The sequence below is a fragment of the Thamnophis sirtalis genome, unplaced genomic scaffold (genome assembly GCF_051295495.1).
Source record: "Thamnophis sirtalis isolate CommonGarterSnake01/CBP01778 unplaced genomic scaffold, rThaSir2_p1.2 scaffold_2, whole genome shotgun sequence".
NCBI classification, from domain to species: Eukaryota; Metazoa; Chordata; class Lepidosauria; order Squamata; family Natricidae; genus Thamnophis; species Thamnophis sirtalis.
The window spans coordinates 123,339,547-123,362,811 of NW_028261382.1; the positions used below are offsets into that span (position 1 = coordinate 123,339,547).

At 39.5% G+C, this 23,265-nt stretch overlaps 1 protein-coding gene across 3 annotated transcripts; it reads left to right on the top strand.

Annotated features, from left to right (window-relative positions):
- The first annotated feature begins 3,377 nt into the window (after nt 1–3,377).
- PABPC1 (poly(A) binding protein cytoplasmic 1) lies at nt 3,378–16,981 on the top strand. Of its 3 annotated transcripts, none has more exons than XM_014056089.2 (15): nt 3,378–4,073; nt 8,448–8,641; nt 8,739–8,854; nt 9,354–9,493; nt 11,008–11,102; nt 11,332–11,469; nt 11,549–11,644; nt 12,272–12,544; nt 12,830–12,920; nt 13,330–13,440; nt 13,804–13,958; nt 14,729–14,813; nt 15,477–15,607; nt 15,709–15,802; nt 16,546–16,981. In XM_014056089.2, exons 1-14 carry the CDS (start codon nt 3,881–3,883, stop codon nt 15,799–15,801), a joined length of 1,911 nt encoding a protein of 636 aa, XP_013911564.1. In that variant the 5' UTR covers nt 3,378–3,880; the 3' UTR covers nt 15,802; nt 16,546–16,981. The 3 variants fall into 3 exon arrangements, with proteins under 3 accessions (XP_013911564.1, XP_013911565.1, XP_087562933.1); XM_014056090.2 differs by having other exon boundaries at nt 13,333–13,440; XM_087706807.1 differs by having other exon boundaries at nt 9,354–9,484.
- The last annotated feature ends 6,284 nt before the right edge of the window (nt 16,982–23,265 follow it).

Consider the following 23,265-nt stretch of genomic DNA (forward strand, 5'->3'; position numbering starts at 1 on the left):
CCATCTTCCCCAGATATTGCAAGGAAGCCACCATGGACAACCTTGGGAAGAATAAAATAGAATAGAATAAAATAGAATAGAATAGAATAGAATAGAATAACAAAGTTGGAAAGGACCTTGAAGATCTTCTCGTCCAACCCCCTGCTTAGGCAGGAAACCCTACACCCCTTCAGACAAATGGTTATCCAATTTCTTCATAATAACTTCCAGTGTTTGAGCATTCACAACTTCTGGAGGCAAGTTGTTCCATTGATTAATTGTTCTGTCAGGAAATTTCTCCTCAGTTCTAAGTTGCTTCTCTCCTTGATTAGTTTCCACCCATTGCTTCTTGTTCCGCCCTCAGGTGCTTTGGAGAATAGTTTCACTCCCTCTTCTTTGTGGCAGCCCCTGAGGTATTGGAACACTGCTATCATGTCTCCCCTAGTCCTTATTTTCATTTCTTCTGTAGAAGAAAGCTTTCTGTGGCCAGCGGCTGCTTCACAAAAGGCCAGGCATGTGTGGCCAGCAACAGGAACAAGAAAATGGCAAAAAACGGCTAAGGTGGCAGAGACCACAGAGTGAAAGGACCAAAAGGGAATAAAAGGGGGGGGAGAGATAGGTGGGTGCATGTACTTAAAGCGCTTTGCAGTTGTGAGTGCAGGCTGCCAACCACCTGAATTTTCATCATGTGACTGCAGTGGCACTACAATGGCTGTAACTTTGTGTCACTGTAACAGGAGTGGATTCCTGCCAGTTCTAACTTCTTCTATAGAAGAGGTTCCACAAATCTACAGTGCCGTTTAGAACCGGTTCCAGCTCCCTCCCCCTGCCCGTCTGCACATCATCAAGATGAAGAGCGAGAGGAGGAATTCTGGGAGTTGAAGTCCACAAGTCTTAAAGCTGTCGAGTTTGAACACCCCTGGGTTTTTTTTCCCTAAAGGGTTAGGGGTGCAAGGGTCTTGTAACTTGACAGCTTTAAGACTTGGGGGCTTCAAATGCCAGAGTTTCTGAGCCAACATTTTGGTTGCTAAGCAAGAGCGTTGTTAAATGAGTTTCACCACATTTTACAAGTTGGCCATGCCCACCCAGTCACATGGCTGGCAAGCCACTCCCACCCGGTCACATGGCCCGCAAGTCACTCCCACAGGCCACACCTACAGAAGAGGTTCTAAAAAAATTTGAAACCCACCACTGCACTGTAATTTTGAATCAGAGGTGGTATTCAGCCGGTTCTCTCCAGTTTGTGTGAAGCGATAGCGCACGCATGCGCATTCACATTTGTGAACTGGTAGGGAAGGGAAGGGAATCCCACCACTGCTTTGAATGGTTGCTTGTAAGTTGTAACAATGTTTGGTTGTAAGTTGAAGGCTACCTTTGGTATTGGAAGTTGTCCAGAGTCATGTACTTGAGATAGATAGCCATATTACATTAAATTCGAACCAATGTAAAATTGGAAGTTGGTTCCCATTAATTTGATCACAGTATTATATGTTGCAAGTAAAACATCTATGAGAACAAATGGAATATTTAGAAAAGGGTTTAAAATTTGTGCATGGAATAAAATGACAATATGGATGTCTCATCAGTTATTTAGTGTAGTTATAGTTAGTATAGTTAATATAATGTGTTGACTTGGAACATGAATGTATTTTTATTGTGTATGCAGATGATTCAGGCTGTTTGCAAAAGGTTATTTTTAGCAAATATTTGACAGTATGAATCTGAAGATCAATGCATCAAAAACATGAATTTTGCTTGAAGGGAAATAGAATATCTATCTATCTATCTATCTATCTATCTATCTATCTATCTATCTATCTATCTCATGTTTATTAAAGAATGAACAATCAATGGAGGAAAATTTAAGATACAAAAATACTGGTAAAATTTGGATAGTAAGTGATCTATGGACATAAATGTCTGAAAATGGCTTAAGAGTATACTTTTGTCTATTTTGCTCAGTGAAAGTAAGGAAGAGACACATCAAGAAAAACAGAAAAAGCATTTGAATATAGTGAGATCCATAGCATCTACATGATAGAATAAAGGAAGATAAGTCTAGAATAAATAGACACTGGACAAATAAAGATTGAAGGCAAATGTGAAGAATGAGTATGAGAGAAGTGTGCTGTGGTTTGAGAATACAAAGTATGAGATTAATTCAAAAAGGAAAATATGACACATAAAACATGCTAAAGGGAAGATAAAGCCGTGTTAAATGGAGTTGAAGAAATTCTCACAAAAGAACAGTAACAATGTTAAAAAACAAAAGGTAATGTATTGGTATAATCCAGATTTTTTTTCCTTTCACCCACCCTGCCTTTTTTTTTAACTCACTACTGTTCATTTTCTCACTTTATATAACACCACTTCACTCCAAAAGACATAATTTGTGTGGATGTGGACTTTATAGGAAGTTATCAGTAAGGGGGAGTTTGGTGTTGTGGTTTTTAAGGCAACAGATGGCTGGGAAGGAGATCATGAGCTGAGACCACTTTGGGTACCAAGCCAGCTGGATGACCTTGGGCCAGTCACTTTCTATCAGCCCTAGGAAGGAATTAATGGCAAACTACTTCTGAAAAATCTTGCCAAGAAAAGTGCAGGATGTTTCTGAGAATCCAACACAATTGAACGGAAGGGGGGAAAAATCAGAAAATTAATTTGTCTGTCTGGAAACTTTTACAGCATATAAATCAACTGGTTCTAAAGGTGCTTTTCAAGAGGCAGCTGGACTTTCTGGTTTTTTTTAAAAGACGTTTCTTAACTGAAGAAACTTCTTGAATGAGAAGCGAAAGGTCTTCAAAGAAAAACCAGAAAGTCCAGTTGCCTCTTGAAAAAACACCTTTGGGACTTCTATGGCCTGGATGACTGAGAATCTCCATAGATAACTCAGTTCTAAGATTTTGGTTAAACCAAAAACCCTTTACATGTCTTGTCTTCGCGTCCGTCGGTTTAACTATAATTCGCCTTCAAAAAATTTGCAAGCTTCTTGTACAAACTTTGCCTAACTCTGGTTTCTCGAAAAGGAAGACTATGACGGGAATGCCGTTACGCAAGCGAGCGGAAAGCGCATGCGTTTCTCGGGCTACTTCTCGATAGCCCCTTCAATAACGTCCTCCTTCCTTGATCATAGGTCTGTGAACTGAAGCCTCCTTTGCCTCTATCAACTGCTCATGCGCCCTCGGCTGCCCAAATTTGGGCACCTGCGTCTCCTCGTTAAGGGAGACGTGCTACCTAAGGGCTACGCGCCGTTGTCCCGCCCCTTTATCCGCGCGCTCTTCCCACTCCCCCCCAGCCTCTGGAGGCGACGCATGCGCACAGAGGCCTCTCAGTGCGTGGCGTGCTGTGCGGTGGAGGCGGCTGGGGGCGGGGCTGCTATATATAGTGCGTGGCCGGGGCGGTGGCCTCCCCCTTGTCCCCCGGCCGATGACGGTGCTGTGTGCACAGTCTGTGTGCTCCGGCCTTCCCCGGACACACCAGCTCTGCCGCACCATTTACTACTAGAAGAAAAAAAAACCTTTAAAAATCCAAAAAAAAATTTAAAATCCGAAAAAAATATTTTAAAAAAATCCCTCGCCTTACTACCCGACCCCACCTGCAACCGGCCGGTTTGGTATAAAATAACCCGGTGAAGCGAAGCGAAGTCCCGGACCCGGCTTAGCCGAGAGGAGACCCGCCCAAACCACCTTCAATCCACGCAGCAGCAGGAAGAAGACCCGCCAGCAGCAGCCCCAGGACCACCTGCTCCAGCAGCCCCGAGCGCTCCATCCAGCCGCCAACCGTCGCCAACCGCCGCCGCGGAGCCGTTGAGTTTAGAACCCGCCGGCCCGTCGCGGCCTCCTCGGCGCTCGCGAATCTACCCAGCCGCCTCTTTCCCCCTCCTCCCCGTCCCCCCGCCAGCATGAACCCCAGCGCTCCCAGCTACCCGATGGCTTCGCTCTACGTGGGCGACCTGCACCCCGATGTCACCGAGGCCATGCTCTACGAGAAGTTCAGCCCCGCCGGGCCCATCCTCTCCATCCGCGTCTGCAGGGACATGATCACCCGGCGCTCGCTAGGCTACGCCTATGTCAACTTCCAGCAGCCCGCCGACGGTGAGAAAGAAGAGGCGAGGGAGGGTCGCTGGGTGGGGGGATGGTAGAGGAGAGGGGGGTTTGGCTGGCCCCGCACGCGGGCGTCCCCGGGATCCACTTTCCCGAGCGAGCACATGGGGCAAGGAGAAGGACGGGAGCAGCAAGAGGGGAGGGAGGGAGGACACGTGGGGAAACGAGACAGCCGAGTTTCGGTCTCCGGCGTGGGAAGGCCAGGGAGGGCTCTTCCCTCGGGGCTCTGGCCAACCGCCGCCGCCTTTCTTTCGCTCTGTTCCCACGCGAACTCCCGCTTAGCCTCCCCCGCGAGTGCCTCCATTTTTTACAGTCGGCGCGGTTTCCCTGTCTCGGCCCTTATCCCTTCCCGCTCCTTCCTCGGCTGGAATCCCCCGCGCTCGGGATAGCAGGAAGGCAGGCAGGGTGGGGGAGAGAAAGGACGGCGAGGGAGGCCCGTACGCGATGTCCCCTCCTCGGGCTTCCGTTAAAGAGGGGAATCGGCCACGCCGTTTGCGGGAAACGAGGGTGGGGGGGTGCGGGAAGGGAGACTTGCCAGCCCTCGTGGCAGGGCACCGAAAGTGAAGGGTGAGGCCTTGGCCGTCGCAAGGCCTTTTTCGGCCCTTCACTTCCGCGAAGGGTTACGCAGATTTCGGGATCACGAGGCAGGGCCTTAAAATGTCCCCCGCAAGGGCGTGTCGGGAGCTGGCTTCCGCCGGCGAAGGCGCTGAGTCGGGGCCACTGATGAAAGGCAGCCTGGCGGAAATTCCAGTTTAATTATAAGTTCTGAAGTCGTGGAGAAAGAACAAGGCGGAAGCGAGGCCCTGAACCTGCTGTTACTGAAACCAGTTATAGGCCGTGTTTTAATTATCCTTTCCTCCTATGGAAGTACTTTTTATTTATTTTTTTGCCCCCTGGGTCTGGAAAGCAACGATAAGCCGGATTCCCTGTATTAAAAAGTAAACACGTTCATCTTTTAAACATTGTTTGGAAGCCTACTTTTAGTAAAATCTTTTTGGTCCATGTCTAAAATAACATTTTCTTCATCATTGGTTTTGAAGCCTTTTGACACTTAATTGTTCTTTTTTTTGTTCAGTTTGCATAAAGCATCTAAACCGTTTTGGCCTCATGACATACATTAAAGAGTAAAATAGCATTGTTTTCCTCTTGAGTTCCATAGTTTACTGTCGGAGTGACCAGAAATTGAGAAAAACTCCTGACTTGCCATTGGAGGATATCTAAGGGAAGCCAGCATAGCTAGACTTTATATTGATGGAAAGGGGATGGGTGAGCTGTTGTCAAATGAAAGGAGTTGGATTTTATTCCTAAATCCTCTTCAAAGTGATTTTGTTTTCTACTTGAAGAGTAGTTGACATACTGAAGCAATAAATATCTATTGGGCTAAAAATGAGTATGATTTTTAAAATTTTCATATACACTGTAGTAAGCGATTGTGTTTTCCATGACCAGTGAAATGAACCAGTGAAGAATAAATAAGATGAACCAGTGAGGAATAAATGGAATAAAACTTGTTTCTCCATTTATTTTGGATTTATTTAATAGACCATATTTCTTGTGATAGTCACACCCAATGCATGGGGGGGGGGATAAATCACATTGCAGATCAGTAAATCATCATAAAGCATAGAAAACTGGTTTCTAATTTATATTGTCTTGCATGAATTGAAAATGGGAGCCACTTTTTTTTTTGTCTGTAAGCTTGGATTGTCCAAGCATGGCAATATATTGAAGGACAGATTGTGTATAAATTCAGTCAGCAAATAAATAGGATTATTTCTAATGATCTGTTTCTCAAAAAGTAATATAGAGGTTTTTTTTCAGCTAACTTCAGTATTTTACTGAGATGTCTTCTTAGTTGAGGATTATTTATTCCAGAAAGTAATAGCTGTGATCAGACATCACAGTAAGATGGAATTCAGAATTCTTTAGAATTCTAGCCTGTGTATGAATGAACAATATCTTGGTGTATGCTATAAATGCTATTACATAATTCTTTTTAAATTATCTAAATACGCCTGAATGTCCAGAGTTTGGGTTAAATTAAGTAAACCCTTGGAATGCTCTGCTTTTTTTTCTAAAAGCCTATAGCAGATAAAAACAGCAAACAATGGCTGATGATTCTTACTGGAGAAATAAACAGAGTTTTGCAGTTAATTGGAACTAGTAAGCAACTGTTGATGTCTGAGGGAATAAAATGAGAACTATGAAGCTATACGGACCAATATATTGTTTATTCCCAATCAAAGCTGGACTGAAAGAATTTTAGTTTATTGTTACATCAAATTCAGTTAATGTTTAATAACAAAATTACCATCTCAGAAAAGCTTTGCATTTTCAATGGCTTTAAAAGTGAAGATTAAAGTTATTTACTTAGGTAATTCTGAAATGCTTTTTTTTCTTTTGTTAGGACATTATTATCCAGACCAAGATATATATAAATTCTATACAGACTACAGCATGCACAATTACTGGGGGGGAAACTATTTAGGGCTTACTTAAATGCTTCGGTGATTTTGTTTTCAAAATAACTCATATTTTTTGAGTTAATAGAATATGTATGCATAACATATCTGCAGCATTATCACTATATTCCTCATTAATGTTATTGAGAGTTCAAATTTATAATTTGCTTCATCTCATTAGTACTAAGATTTGACTAAGCATTATGGAGGAAAGCATCTGTACCTTTTGTTAGAATAATTTAAATTGACACACTGTGTTTTCTCCTTTTTCACTGACCTCTGCCTCTGTTCTTTTCTTTGCCTTCAGTGCAAATTTTGTACATATGCAAGAGGGTTGATCAACCCTCTACTTAATAGGCAACTTCCAGGGTATGTGCTGTGCCTTGAAAGCAGCAGGTGGAGCTGTTGTTTCAGAATTGCATTTAAAAAAAAACACACACAACAACCTGAAGTAGCATATTTACCATAACTAGCAGCACTCCCATGTTCAGGTTAAGATAAAAAAGCTCCAAGCTCCTGTTGCAGATCAGCAGTTAGAAATAGGGGGCCGTTGCCTTACCTTGCTCTCCTGTTTTCCATCAGAGGGCCTACCAGAGTCTGGCTACATTTCCTAACATGCTGTTTGTGTTGCTGCACTCTGCATTGTTCCTGGAAGGGCAATAAATCTTATGAACACTTTTTATTCATGGTTGCCTAGTTAAGCGTTTTAGCTTCTGGTATTAATTGACTAGATGTATCTATAGCCAATCTGGCTTTACAAGATTTGTTAGGGATGATAGAACTAGTGGCTATAAAAATACTTATTTATAAGTTTAGCAAATTCTAACACTGTTGGGTACTAAGCCTATGTAATAGTACATACAGCACATAGCAAATTCTAACACTGGTATGCAATAGTGTATAAAGTAATATAGAATGTAAGAGCTGTAGCATTGTTCCTGTAGATTGTTTTCCTATTCCTGATAGACAGTTTCTAGATGCTACTGTGTAGGAAACAATTCATTGACTGCTGGGGAATGGGGAAAGCTTTTCCAGTTGTTTCTCTTGGTATGTTGTTCTGTGTTGAGCGTAGGTGGGTAGGACGATGCAATCTTGCACAAAAAGACTAGTTTGTCTGCAAATTCATTTTTGAACTTGAGGTAGTGCTTTAAAACTAATCCCATTGACACTGCCCCTTTTTTGTTATTAGCTAACATACAGCGGTATTGCAAAAATTTTGTACTTTCTGGTTCATTGGGCAAGGTTTATTGAGTTGCAGATGAAATAGGAATTTGAAGACATATCTTTAACAAAAATGAACCTTAAAAGTCCATTTAAGTTACCAGTTTCCTTCATTTACTAGAAAATAACCATTTTATACTATGGTAATATAAAATTTATTTTACCTTAGTTTGGAAACGCCATGGTGTGATTCCAGTTTTTTATTTCCTAAGAAGAAAATCTGTCATACTTCAAGAACTATTTTAGTTATTTTGCTTTGGGAGTAGAAATTTACTTTCTTTATTAGTATGGTAGCAAGCCAATAACTGCAGAATCATCTTCCATCTGTTAAAAACCTGCTTGTGATGCAGGTTGGTTATATGCTTATTGCAACTTGTAGTAGAACAGTATAATATATTCATTAATCACCTTTTTTTAAATGTCAAGATTAGAAAGTGAATATTACTAGCTGTTTTTTTAAAGTTTAAAATATAATTGTGTAAGTACAAAATATGACATTGTCTTCAACTTTCAAATGTGTAGCTTGCATTTGCTAAACTGTCAGCCTTTCCTTTGCTGCTTCCATAATTTTCAGATGAATGAGTAGTCTAATCATTCTTTGGAGTTCAGAAACCAAACAAAGTTTAAGTTATAAACAAAGATGTTTTTCTGTTAGGATTAAAACAATCCTTTTGTTTTACAGCTGAACGAGCTTTAGATACCATGAATTTTGACGTCATTAAAGGCAAGCCAGTGCGTATCATGTGGTCTCAACGTGATCCATCTCTTCGAAAAAGTGGTGTTGGCAACATTTTCATTAAAAACTTGGATAAATCAATTGATAATAAAGCTTTGTATGATACATTTTCAGCTTTCGGAAACATCCTCTCTTGTAAGGTGAGTGGAAAGAAAGAAGAAAATGGGGAAATGCTTCAGATTGGAAGTGGCACGATTAGATTCAGTTGATCTCACAAGTATTCCAATATTTTCACAGGTCGTGTGTGATGAGAATGGCTCCAAAGGCTATGGGTTTGTACATTTTGAAACACAAGAAGCTGCAGAAAGAGCTATTGAAAAAATGAACGGAATGCTGCTTAACGATCGTAAAGTGTGAGTACAAAAGTATTTCTTTGAACTTTTAAAAGTTAAATCATGTTTGGAGAAATCTAATTTTACAGAAATCTAAATCAGACACCCTTGTTCCAATATTGATTTACATTATCAGAAATATATATATTCAGGGAGGGGAAAAAAGAGGGAAAACTTATGTATTGCATAGGAACTGTGAGGGACATAACATGTCACAATCAGGAGGAGTCAAGACCACACTGCTATGTTTCCCTGGTTGGGAAAGCACAGCAGGGTAATATAATTGCTCTATTCTGAGCAGTCTGTTGTAAGACAGGAGACTAGACAAGCTTAGTACTCTGCTATTTCCCTGAAGGTGTACTGCAGTGTGCTATGGCAGCTGCTCGCATGCAGGGAAATGACACAACCTATGGGTGAGCACCTCCGGGATTGATCATAAAGAGTATTCCTTTAGACATAGTCATGTAGTGAGCATTTTCAAAATACCTAATTAGCTTCTTGTCTTGCCTTTAAAAACTAGATTTGTTGGAAGGTTTAAATCACGCAAAGAACGGGAAGCAGAGCTTGGAGCTCGCGCTAAGGAGTTCACTAATGTTTACATCAAGAATTTTGGAGAAGACATGGATGATGAGAGACTGAAAGAACTCTTTGGCAAGTTTGGTAATGTCTTGATCTTTTCATGTATATAAAAACGAGAAGAGTTGGTATCTTACTATAATATTTCTACCCAACTGCAACTCCCTAATAGCTTATATTTATTAGATTTGCATGCTGCCCATCTCATTAAAACATTAAATGATAATGATAATTCATAATTGAAAGATGGGGAAAGGGAGCACGAAGTACACGGAGTGAGGTGGGTTCTTAATCCAATAGTCACCTTTAGAGGGTGTATTCTCTTTGGAACCCAAGGCCAACTGACTAATCCAGGTCTTCAGGCCCTTACAGAAGGTCGGGGAGGATGCGGATCTTGGTGGATACAGTGTTCCAAAGGGCAGAACCATGGCAGAAAGGGCTCTTCTGGTCTCACCCTGCCAAAATTCCTTGACTGACAGCTCCGCAATATGCCCTTTCTCCCAGCATGGGTGGAATGGGCCAATCCTAATGGGCTGAGATGGTTCCTCAGCCTGGGCCCATGCTAAGGAAGGGCTTTAAAGGTGATAACCAACACCTTAAATTGTATTTGGAAGAAAACCAGCAGCCAACGCAACTCATAAAACTGGTGTAACGTAGACTAACCTAAGACCCCAAGAAATGCCTGCCCCACTTGTAGCTTCCGAATATACATGGAGGGTACCCTCATGCAGAATGCATTGCAATAGTCCAGCTTTTAACTGGAGATAGCAATAACTGAACTAGTAACATTCTACATAGGAATTAAAGAATGTTATTTTGTGGTTACTGATTTTAATTCATTATACATATAAAGAATAAACTACCATAATTACTTCAACCAACCATATATATTCACAGCTAAGCTGACAGTCGAATTATTAATCAAAATACCATGGAAAAATGTATCATTCAGGGATAAGCTAATTCATATTTGTCATGGTGTTTTTGTCAAAAACTCAAGGATCTTCTTATGGATGGGCTTATGCTTGAATACACTGTATGTTTAACTAGTTATGACACCTACATTTCTCAGATTATCCCACAAGTATATAAATAAACCTATGTCAAAATATCATTAATAAGTTCAAATACGTTAAAATTGTACCAAATGAACATTCAGAGGAACCCAGAATTGTTTGCCCCACAGATTTACACTCTGTTTCTGACTTAACCCCTTTAAAACATAAATGCCTGATGCGCTACATTAAATAGCCACGTTAAATAATAGTTTTAACATTGGACACAATATGTAAGCAACATAGTCTTCTCCAACTATACCATTGATGTCCTGATCCGGGATGCTTGGATTTTAATTGAACCCATTTGGAGGGCATTAGATAAGGGAAGGATTTTCCAAAATAAAAAAATACGTTGTCCAAAAATATGTTCAGTAGTATTTTTTTTACAGTTACTGTAATGTCTGAGAAAGACAAAATGGATTTATTGTTGGTCTTTCTGATGCTCTCCCATCTGGGAGAATCTTTGTAAACTATGGCACAGATTTTCTCTAAATATGGGTGAATGGCAAATATATGTAACAAATTTTGTATGCTTTATAGGACCTGCCTTGAGTGTGAAAGTTATGACTGATGAAAGTGGAAAATCCAAAGGCTTTGGCTTTGTCAGTTTTGAAAGACATGAGGATGCCCAAAAAGTAAGACTGCATAGGATTGTGTGCAAACTGGAATATTGTGGTGACCAATTTAACTTTGGGATCTTTCTTGTTTCTGTTGATACACATCACACTACGTTAAGTCTTGTCTGTGCTTTTTGCAATATTGATTTCATATTATCAAATCTTTTATAAGAATACAGTATGCTTTGAGTATAACACATTTTATATTGAGTTACAGCAGTTTAAAGTATATTTTTTATTTATAAAGGCTGTAGATGAGATGAATGGAAAGGAACTCAACGGGAAGCAAATATATGTTGGACGAGCTCAGAAAAAAGTTGAAAGACAAACGGAGCTTAAACGCAAATTTGAACAAATGAAGCAGGATAGGATTACAAGATACCAGGTAAAATTTCACTTTGATCGTTTTTGCTGAATGTTTACATTTTCTACAGTTTATGACATTCTTTTTTTCCTTCCCCAAGGGTGTAAACCTATATGTGAAAAATTTAGATGATGGAATTGATGATGAACGTCTGCGCAAAGAATTTTCACCATTTGGCACAATAACTAGTGCAAAGGTAAGCAACTCAGTTGGAGTCAGAAAATGGCTTATCTGTCACGTTATCAATCCAGTCAGTAGATTATATGGAAGGACCACATAGTTCAAGTGTACATCTGTATTAACAGTCAGTCAGTCAGTCATAAGTAGAAGTGGAAACGGTTACAGTCTACAGCAGAGGTGTCAAACTTAAGGCCCGAGGGCCAGATCTGGCATGCAAGGATACTTAGATCTGGCCCACGGAGCTGCCTGAAAACAGTGAAGGGCTTGGTGCTTTTGCCAGCGAAAAGGACTCCCGAGCTTCATTTTCAGCTGCCACAGCCTCCTACAACCTTCTGCCAGTGAAAATGGAGCTCAGGAAGGACGCCCAAGCTCTCTTTTCTCTGGCAGAGTGTTGCAGGAGGCCATAGCAGTTGAAAATGGAGCTCGTGAGCCCCTTTTCACTGGCAGAAGCACCATGGGCCACCACACGTGCCCCCGACAGAAGTGACATCGAGCTGGCCACCCATCCTGGCCCCCAGGGTCAAACAATCTTGATGCGGCCCTCAATGAAATTGAGTTTGACACCCCTGGTCCATACAGACATACAGTGTGATGCAGTGCTCAGATACAATGTTTTTTTAAGCTTGTGTGTTTCTTTTGATAGGTCATGATGGAAGGAGGCCGCAGTAAAGGATTTGGGTTTGTCTGCTTTTCTTCACCGGAAGAAGCAACTAAAGCAGTAACAGAAATGAATGGTAGAATTGTGGCCACCAAACCACTATATGTGGCTTTAGCTCAACGTAAAGAGGAACGCCAGGCTCACCTCACCAACCAATATATGCAGAGAATGGCAAGTGTGAGAGCAGTGCCCAATCCTGTTATCAATCCTTACCAACCAGCACCTCCTTCAGGTTATTTCATGGCAGCTATCCCGCAGGTATGATTTGAACCTCTCCCTATTAAGCTTAAATTCCATATCTATCTATCTATCTATCGTATGTATGTATGTATGTAGCTTTGTAAGAGATACATGGTGGCTATTAAAATAATTGTCTCTACTACTTTAGAAAGCCTTCAGAATTTTTAAGCTTTTAGTTAAGCTTAAATGAAATAATGCTTAATTTCATAATAAATTTCATAATGCTGCAGCCTTGTGAATACTGGCTTGAGCTCCTGAAGGAAATGCAGAATATGAATCAACTTTTTTTTCCCCCTTTAACAGACACAAAACCGTGCAGCCTATTATCCTACTAGCCAGATTACTCAACTTAGACCAAGTCCTCGCTGGGCTGCTCAGGGTGCCAGACCTCATCGTAAGTGATTCCGTTTTCTTACAGTATTTATTTATTTGTATTTGGAATTTAGATAATTTCCCCCCTCACAGAGTGACTCTGGTGATGTACAATTAAAGCACAAAATCCTAATCCTAAAGACTGAATAAACATGTAAAACAGCCAGATAAAAAACAAGAACAGAATAAGCTACAAGGTGGGAGGAGGGCTGTTTAGGTGCTAACCATCTAAGGATTGCATGCTGCTCTGAGTTATATGCAAGTTGGCAGGGCCAAGTCTTTAAGCTCTTTTGAGGGGAGAAGCATTTACCTGTGAAGGGAGAGTATTGCAGAGGGTGGAAGCCATGACAAAGAAAGCCTGGACTCTGCCAGATGAACTGTGGGTTTACTTTTATTAATTTCTAAAATACATGCTACAATTATCTTAAAAGCAGCTTTCCAGAATATGCCAGGTGCCATCCGCCCTACAGCTCCCAGACCACCATTTAGTACCATGAGGCCAGCTTCACAAGTTACACGAGTCATGTCAACACAGCGTGTTGGTGAGTTCTAAAGGGTTTTTTACTTTGATTTTAACAAAACAAGGCAAGTTGGAAACATTGGCAGTAAGGATAGAAAAATACAAGGAAGGATAGTGAGATAGTGTACCTAGTTTGCTTTAATTCTCCTTTTTGGTCGCTTATGTTATGCATAATGTTATTATACCAAAAAGGGATTGCATGATGGATATGTATATACTCTAATTACATCAGGGTAATTCATGAAACATATGCAGTTCAGTTGAACTTTCAAGTTTGAATGTCATATATTTTTTTAAACCCTTAAGCAAAATTTGTGCAAGCAGACTTAGCGTAATATACTTGAAAAGTGTTGTCTCTTAGATTGAAATCTTTTTTTTTTTTCAGCAAACACATCAACACAGACCATGGGTCCACGTCCAGCAGCAGCAGCCACTGCAGCCACTCCAGCTGTACGCACTGTCCCACAGTATAAGTACGCTGCGGGGGTTCGCAATCCTCAGCAGCATCTTAACACACAGCCTCAGGTTGCTATGCAGCAGGTAAGCATGAAAACTATGGGACAACCTTAAAAGTTGGGGTAACAGCTGGAACCTAGGTATAGTTAGAAGTATCTAAAACACATTAAAATAAATTGTGAAAGCAGGCATTGGATGGATTTCTAGTCAAGATTTCTTTATTACTCAAGAAAAGGATGAACTTGCTGGCCATATGGTAAAAGTGTTTTGTCAGTAAGCCCATTTGTATCTCCAAGTAGAGTCTGTTATGCTCTAGTGTAGGGCTGTCAAACTCCCAGCCCATGGGCTGGGTGCATCACACCCATGCCTGGTTTAGCGAATGGGGGAGGGATACCAATATGTCACGTGACATTGCCATGACGACATTCAGATGCAGCGTTCTGCTCTTTGTGATATTCAGATCTGAGTGATTGAATGAGTACCGTATTTTTCGGAGTATAAGACGCACCGGAGTATAAGTAAGATGCACCAAGATTTTGAAGAGGCAAATGAAAAAAAAAAGTTTTTGCACTCTGCAGACTTCCCAAAAACATAAAAAAAAGGGCATGAATACCCTTTAGGAGGCTTCCAGAGTGTCCAGGGGAGGGGGGGGTGCAAAAAAAGCAAAAAACAGCCAGTTTTCCGCTCATTTATCCCCTCCCCAGCCCCCAGGAGCACTCTGGAAGCCTCCTAAAGGCTATGCGTGGCCATTTTTGCAGAGGGGGCGGGGTTTCGGGAGGCCAAAAATATTGTATTCAGTGTATAAGACGCACCCAGATTTGTTGTTCAAGTTGTTCAATGTTCTGAAATTCTAGCCTGCTGTCCATGTACAAGGTCAGGAACCATTGACTGCTTCCATGTTGGCTTCTGCCCCTCCACAAGAACAAAAGCAGATGTTGGGTAAGTTGCAATTAATATCATGTGAACATGGGAGAATGGGAAAGCAGGTTTTGGTGTGTCATGTTAAGGGCCTGAAGGAAAGCTACAGCAATGTATTTGAACTGAGTGCAGAAGGAAGATAACAGCTGGTGGCACCGCCTATTTATCATTGCAAGTAGCTCAGTTTTTCCTACTGCATTATCTAAATGTGAGGAGTGAAATTTAATTTCTGTAAGCAGAAGTTTTCTATGCCGGCATGCATTTTGGATTCAGTCCTCAGATGAGTCATGCATCTCTTTTGACATATTTTTTAAAATGTTGACATTATTTAAATTTCCACTATTACATATTTGGTTAACTCAGCTGAAAGTTACATAGAGGAAAGAGAATGTTCAAGTGTGGAAGAAGCTAGTTACAGAGTTACAGGATCAAGGAGGATTTCAAAAGAAGCAATGTCTTAATAATCCAAATCATTTTATTGATAATGGCATTAACTGTTCAAAATTTCAGTCTTTAAGATCCTACTGCTATAAGCATCTTTTGAGTTTATTCTTGTAACTAGCTTGTTCTGCCAGAAGAAAAACTTTTGTAGTAGTGGAATGGAACTAATGAAATAGTTCCATTTAGGATAGTTACACAGATCATGCAGTCTTGTAAAGTCACGAATTGTGAATTGTTTTCTAGGAGAACGTCTGTTCCCTCTTATCCAAGCCATGCACCCTACTTTGGCGGGTAAAATAACTGGTATGTTGCTAGAAATTGACAACTCTGAACTTCTTCACATGCTTGAGTCTCCTGAATCTCTTCGTTCGAAGGTAGGCAGATTCTTCAGTTTATGTTGGTTTTCTTTTTTTGGAATCCAGCCTATTTTCCTTTTTAATAGAAATAGTAGTAATCCAGTTTTTCCCTTAACCAGGTTGATGAAGCTGTAGCCGTACTGCAAGCCCATCAAGCTAAAGAAGCTGCTCAGAAAGCAGTTAATAATCCAGCAGGAGTTCCAAGTGTCTAATGTAAGTCTTTATGAGAATAGGCTTCATATGGGAAATAAATTAGGGTCGCATTTCATTTCAAGCAGTTGGCTTTGCTACATCATAATAGGCTGTTAACTTTTATCCAGTATAATGGAAGTCCAGTTAGGAGTTTTATTCATGCTGAGTTTCCTTAGCAACAATTATTATTGTATCCATATCCTGAGATCTAGATAACTATAGATAAAGATTTCCATGTAGAACAATGGGAAGCTCATTGCTTGGCAAGTGACAGATTATTACTGGAATTCAACTATGGGATTTGTATTCAACAGCCATTGGTTTTTGGCTCAAAACAAGATTTATCAGTGATAGATATAAGGCCATAGATGTTGCAGCCTTAATTTTGTCAGAATTGAGAAGTATATATGGCCGATGTATGAAATCTGTAGGCTCGCAGGATTAATTTAGAAAACCGTGTTCAGACATTCAGAAAGCCAATGGCATGTATCTAGCTTCCAGTCATTCTTAATGGAAATATTTAACTAATATGGCCAGATGCCTTTTCCGCTTCTTTAATTTTTGTTCATGATGAGATGGTAGCAACCGGTGAGCTTCACAGTTCTCCCATCACATGTTTGCTTTAGTGGCCATTTCACCTGCAGTTTGAAGAATGGATTTATTAAGAGGGTATAGAATGCTTTTGAGACTTAGAAATAATGCGCTAACAGTGAAATGGGCCTCAAGATAATGTGTTTCTTTGTTCTTATAATTTTTCATTACAGAAGACCCAGGACTACGTATTATTATATCGCTTCACCGAAGAAAAAAATCTAAACATGGAAAAACTACTAAATATTGAGAAAAACATTGCAAAATATAAAATAAATAAAAAAAGGAAAGGAAACTTTGAAGCTTATGTACACAACAAATGCCAGGACTAGCAAAACTGCTAGTCCTAGATTACCTATTGATTTAAAATCCAAAAAAAAAATAGCAAAAGTTAAAAAACAAATTAATGTTTTATAAACCCGGGGAAAAGAATTTTCAGCACAGTACAAAAAATTTAAAGCATTCCTTTCTTTAATTTTGTAATTTACTGTGGAAAAGCTCAGAATATCACTACTGTTGTAGTTAGCAGTAAGGATTGATAGCTGAGCAAAGAACCATAATTTGGATTATAAAATTCTTGCTTTAATAAAAATTCCTTAAACATTGGCATTTTGAATTTTCTTTTTTCTTTTAATGACCTTGTCAAACAATAGCATGAATTTATAAAGTCCTATACTACAAGTTCAGATAATTTTATATTACACTATTAACAGGTTGATTGTAAATTTGAAAATGGACTATAAACAGCTAGTTTTATTCTTAATAATTCTGAAAGAAAACAGTTGGTTTATTCAGGTTATTAACTAAAACTGAATGGATACTCATTGGCTATTTTTAGTTTAATTAATTTCAGTAATATTCTTAGGGATATACTAAAATATAATATAAATAGGTTTAAATTAATCCCTCATTGCTATTTTAAAAACTATTACATATGGTAATCAGAATAGATTCAGAATGTTCATAATGACAGCAGACCTGATAAAATAGGTAGATAAATTAGAGCATATATTGACAGTGACACTGCCTGAATTAAATGAGGTAACATTCAAATATTTGTAAGAAGTCAGAGTAAGGTAGTAAGTTGAACCGGATGCACTGGTTCTTTTTTCAAATCAATATTTTCCCCTTGTTGCATAGTTTAATCAAGCTGGGATTAAATAATTACTGTTGAATAAGAGCAAAGTAATGGAACACAGGACACCAAAAGCAGTTGTTTGCTACTCATTTGTGAGCATCCGGCTATGTAGTTAGGATAAATGTTATTTATTTGATAATCTATGCTGCAGCATGACATTAAGACACTGAATTCTTATGGAAATGGATACACACTTTTAGCTTAGGCAGTAGGTAGCATCTCTTCAGTTTTTCTACTTATGGCATATATGCGTATGCCACCAGTTGGTGGTGGTGTCCTGAAAGTATTTGAGAAATAAGACTATTATATAAATAATCAAGCTGGATCCATTCTGTGACTGGCTTGGTTCACCTATCATCAGTTCTTGCTATGTGACCAGCCCATTTTCATTTCAATTCTTTTACTCTCTTGATGTATACTTTTGTTTGTTCTATAATCCATGTGCAGGACTTTCTAGCTTTCCTTGTAATGCCAAGCATGTATCTTTCCATGGCTCTTTGCGCCACTCTCAGCTTTTCTATCAATTGTGAGGTTAGTGTCCATGATTCACTGCCATATGTTAGAGCAGGTAGCACACACTGATCGAAAACTTTTCTCGTCAGGCAAAGGGGGAGGAGGTTCTTGAAAATTATGCTTAGCTTGCCCAATACCTGCCAATCACATTTAACACACTATTCAATTTCCTTTATTGTATCACCTTCCATTGAGATCCGTTTGGCCAAGGTATATGTAGTGGTCTACATCGACCATTATATGGATCCCACTTGATAAAAAGCATCCATGGAAGAGACCTAAAATAAGATGGATTGACATCAAATATTGTGGGTCCAATTAGTAAAAGAAAGCACAGGACTGTATTGGCTGGAAACATGCAGAAGAGGTCTTCATCCTGCGGTGGATAGATACTGACTAAAATGATGATGATGATGATGATGATGATGATGATATAAATAATAGGTATTTGTTTATACTGATCACTCAAATCTTAAATTGTGCAATTTTAGCTATTGTACAAATTGTAGCCCTGAAAAGACAAGATTCCTGCTTGAACAAGGAGAGTGAAGACAGCTTACACTGTTCTGGATGTGCTTATTTTGGGTCGGCTGAACTTATACAAAAGTTTGTGATCACACCAAATGTGAAGCACTGAGTGGAAGAATAGCTGACATCTTACTGATGCTTATACATTCTGTAATTTCTTAGGAAGACTGGCAGTACGTTTGAGAAATCTTTTGAACTGTGTTCCACCTTTTTGAGCATAACACTTCACTATAAGCATTTGTTGTTTCTCCAAGCTTGTTTCTGGGATCAAGTATTCCAGGCTATGACAATGGTGGGGTCAGGAGAGTAACTTCAAAAATTGGAAGACAGATGAAAACGTGTATAGAAATCGAGAGAGATCAATGCCAAAACCTCCAGCTTTGGCACCTTACCAGAACATTCCATGTTACTACTGGTATCACTGCAAGAACAATTTCCAAAATGGGCCCTTAAGTGGCTTAATTAATCTTCAAGAAGATGATGCACTTCCAAGAAATAATATCTTTATGTCTTTGGCACACAAGCTCAAGATCCCAAGTCACTTGACTCCTATTTTCGATTATACTATACTGGCCACCTAAACTCGAACTGCTATTAGTATCAAAGGAATCTTTTTCTGTAACCAAAAACCAGTAACTAACAATACTCAACAAAAATTAAAAATATCTAGATTAATGGTACAGTAAAACAACTAATTTATAGATTCATATTAGAGAGTTGGTGTTAAACATTGCTCACCATATTGTCATAAAATGCAGCTATCTTACAAGCAGTAAGCCACACCTCTTAGAAAGTTTGCCAGAAGGAATAAAATAAGCTTATACAAACTCCTATTTAAAAAAAGTGGCAAGACACACTTAAATACTTAGCTGGGAGATAGCAAGATTTATCCAGAGATTAAAGATACGCCAAGCATGAATCTCCATCTTGAGTAAACTATCCTCGAGTCACAGAGATGTTACGGACACAGTTGGGAATATGAAAAGGAAAATGTAGTATTTCTTGAGGATAATAGGACACAATCTTAAAGGAACTCCATATAAAGTTGAGCCAAATACCTGCCAATCACATTTAAGATACTATTCAATTAACACTATATCAAATTGATGACTCAAGAATGAAATGAGTAATTTTAAGCAGAAATGCAAATCACTTTACTGTTTGCATTGCAAATTTACCCGAAGCTCTCTTACCTAATCCAGGGCATACAAACACCATATGGTTGAAAGCACTTGATCGGCCCAATGTTGCTGTGTGTCTGTTGTCAATGTTCAGAGGTGGGCTGCTGCCAGTTCGGACTGGTTCACCCGAACCAGTAGTTCCGACCACCGGCTGCCCTCCTGCCCTGCCCCGGTGCTATCCTGCTCTATATATCTCAATTTCTGGCTCACTTGCCCCATCCACACAGCCCAGCTGATTTCCGTGCCTCCCCTGTTCTACTCACCATGGCTGCCTGAGAAGGTGTGCTGGAAACCGCATTCAAGTGTGGAAGGTGCATGAGCAAAGCGCCCGTGCGTGCGTGCACTCACATTTTCAGTTCTGCACTAGGCAAACCAGTTGTAAAATGTGAAGCCCACGTCTTGTCAATGTTGTTCAATACTGACAACTACTTTATCTCCTAATCATTAGAAGCAATATTGCAGTGTGTTCTTGAGGCTGTTTGGTGTCTGGGATAAGGTACCATTTTCCTAAAACAAAATTAGCGCTGATGATGTTACCTACTTTGGTAATTACTGTCTGCAAAAAAGTAATCAAGCTCAGACAACACCAAGGACCTCACAGGGAAAATTTTCTCAAGTTATTTAGGAAGATCAGAAACTGGAAAATACAAGGATTTACAGTTATTATGTAAAAGATGGAAGCAAAGAGGCTACTGAACAGCCCTACTTTGATCGCTTTCTGAGTTGGGATGCAGTTTAAGTTACCTCAATGGGTTGCATCTTATTTAGAATCTTTTTTTTTTGAATTTTTTTATTTTAATTGAACAAAAACACACAGAAAAAAAGAATAATCCTTCATTACATCTTGTAGAAAGCGTGTCGATTGGTTACAGATAACTTTCGTCTGACACCATCTGACTCTGACCAATATCTTCCATATAAGAACTGTGGTGGTGCAGTGATTAGAGTGTAGTAGTGTAGCTAATTCTGCTGACTGCCGGCTGCCAGGAGTTTGGCAGTTTGAGTCTCACTGGCTCAAGGTTGACTCAAGCCTTCCATTCTTCAGAGGTGGGTAAAAACCCAGATTTTAGAGGGCAATATGCTGATTCTGTAAACCACTTAGAGAAGGCTGGAAAGCACTGTGAAGTGGTATATAAGTCTAAGGGCTATTGCTATTGCTATTTTAAAAGTGAACGAAAATTTACCCACCCAACAATGCTCCATGAAATCAGAAAGAAATCTCATAGGGTCTCTGAATGTCAATCCACTTTTGCTGGGTATTTCTATAGAACTCAAAAATTGTTGCCTTTTACTCGACCTCATTAGCCCTTCAAGGTTGTTCAGACAAGCATATCAATGAATACTACTACTTTTTTTTATTGTAAATCACATTAATAGAATCTTGCAAGTTGGAAAGTATTCCTCTGCTTTCCTTTTACTCTGAAAAACTAGAGAAGCTCCCTTATGAAGGGCTTCCCATATTTCCTTTGGACTGAAGATACCTTTGTAATAGTGGCAAATACCTAAGATACCTTGTGCATTATGGTTGTCTAGTTTGTGGCTATTGTATCCAAGTTCATTCCCACATACTATTGCATTTTTTCTTCTTCAAAGGTTTATCTTTCAATCATTACAGCTTCTTTCCATAGAAGATTGTACAGGTTTTTTCCATAATTGCTTACAAAGTGGTTCTTCAAAGGACATTAGAAACTTTATTTTCTGTTCTTACTTCTGGCTACTTCCTAGAGCATTCTTTTACTTTTATGTTAATTTGAACCATTAACTGCAATTGATCTTTCCTGGTTGAAAATATGTTTTTGATTAGTATCTTCTGATGAATTAGTGAATCTTTTTGAAGATCCGCCATACATTGTGTTCCTCTGGGATAAAATAGTGCTTTTATCTCACTTCCAGTTTCTTCCTAAAATTTTCCTTCTTTTAATATAAATCAGGAAACTCTTGCTTTTTTTTTTTTTCCTTCTGAGTCATTCTCAAAAAATTCTTCACTCTCTACAAAAATAGCAAGTTTTGGCTCTTTTTCCTAACAGAGCTTTTTCTTTCTAATAAATGTCTCCTGATTTGTTATGGGCAACTGAAGATTGGTTTGGTCATCTTACACAATTGATAGCATGTTTGATTATTACTACTGTCTTCTTGTCTGGCCTTTTTGATGAGCTTCTACCATTTTAAGTGTTGGGGCTCAATGAGTAGGATCCTCAGTGATTTATGCTGTGTCATCTTAGGATGTAGCAGTTTTGAGATCTCTTGTGCTGCAACTTGATCACAGATTCTGACCTCCATAAGACACTACCTTCCGGAAATTGTGACTTTTTGTCAGGCTTTTTTTTAATAAATCTGAAACAAGAAACAATTCAAGAAACAATTCTGACAAGAATTGTCAGAAAAATTGTATTTATTAGAAGGAGGGCTATGGTTATAAGGCAATTCTAGAGTGCTTTACTTTCTAATGAGATGTTTGTGTATGCATACAGTACACTTATTCATAAAAAAGATAAAAGGTTCCCCTCACACGTATGTGCTAGCCGTTACTGACTCTAGGAGGCGGTGCTCATCTCTGTTTCAAAGCCGAAGAGTCAGCGCTGTCCAAAGACCTCTCAGTGCTCATGTGGCTGGCCTGATTAAACACCAAAGGTGCATGGAACGCTGTTAACTTCCCACCAAAGGTAGTTCCTATTTTTCTACTTGCATTTTACATGCTTTCAAACTGCTAGGTGGGCAGAAGCTGGGACAAGTAACAGGAGCTCACTCCGTTATGTGACGCTAGGGATTCGAACTGCTGAACTGTCGACCTTTCTGATTAACAAGCTCAGCATCTTAGCCACATTTTCTAGTGGTGTTATGGTGGCCAGAAAGGAGAGGAGACCTGTTACTTTTATAAGGAAGGGCAGCCTGCATCTGCTTTTTGCTTTGATGATTGTCAGTTTCTTTGTCAGTCTGCAAGCTGATGTTTAAACTAGATTTGAGCTGGCAGCGCTGTCATCGTTAATCTACTTGTTCTACCTCCAGTAATTACAGCTTGTTCTTCACCTATACATGAGAGGTACATAGATCACAGGCAGAGAACAAGATGACATAACTGGTTCTTCAAGTGGTCATTTGTTAATTCACACACACACACCTCCCATTTGCTAGTTTCTCTGTTGGCCTCAAGAAACTGAGGAAGATCACTGAGGGAGCCTGGGGCCAACTAAGGATCATCCTATGCCAGAAGCTAGAAATTTCAAAGCAAATCACCAAGCTATCGTCAGTCTTCAATGATAAACCATAATATTATAATCTAATACCTATCCCTGATTTAAGATGCAAATGTAAGAGACTGAAAGAAAGGTAGATGTTGGAGAAAACAAGACATATTGGATAAGAATAAAACATGATACCTGGGAGAGTTTTGCATTGTCTTATACATGCAGTTGGATTTATTTGGTAAGAAACTAAGTTCTTACACCAACAGGAGGAGATTCAAAGGGTTTTTCGTGAATTCTTTATAGGATTGTACACGAATGATAAAATCCAAAGCTTAGATATAGATAGAT

Coding starts and splice junctions, on each gene's coding strand:
- PABPC1 (XM_014056089.2), top strand. CDS start 3,881: ATGAACCCCAGCGCTCCCAGCTACCCGATGGCTTCGCTCTACGTGGGC. Junction 4,074..8,447: donor CTTCCAGCAGCCCGCCGACG/GTGAGAAAGAAG, acceptor TTTGTTTTACAG/CTGAACGAGCTTTAGATACC. Junction 12,545..12,829: donor TCATGGCAGCTATCCCGCAG/GTATGATTTGAA, acceptor CCCCTTTAACAG/ACACAAAACCGTGCAGCCTA.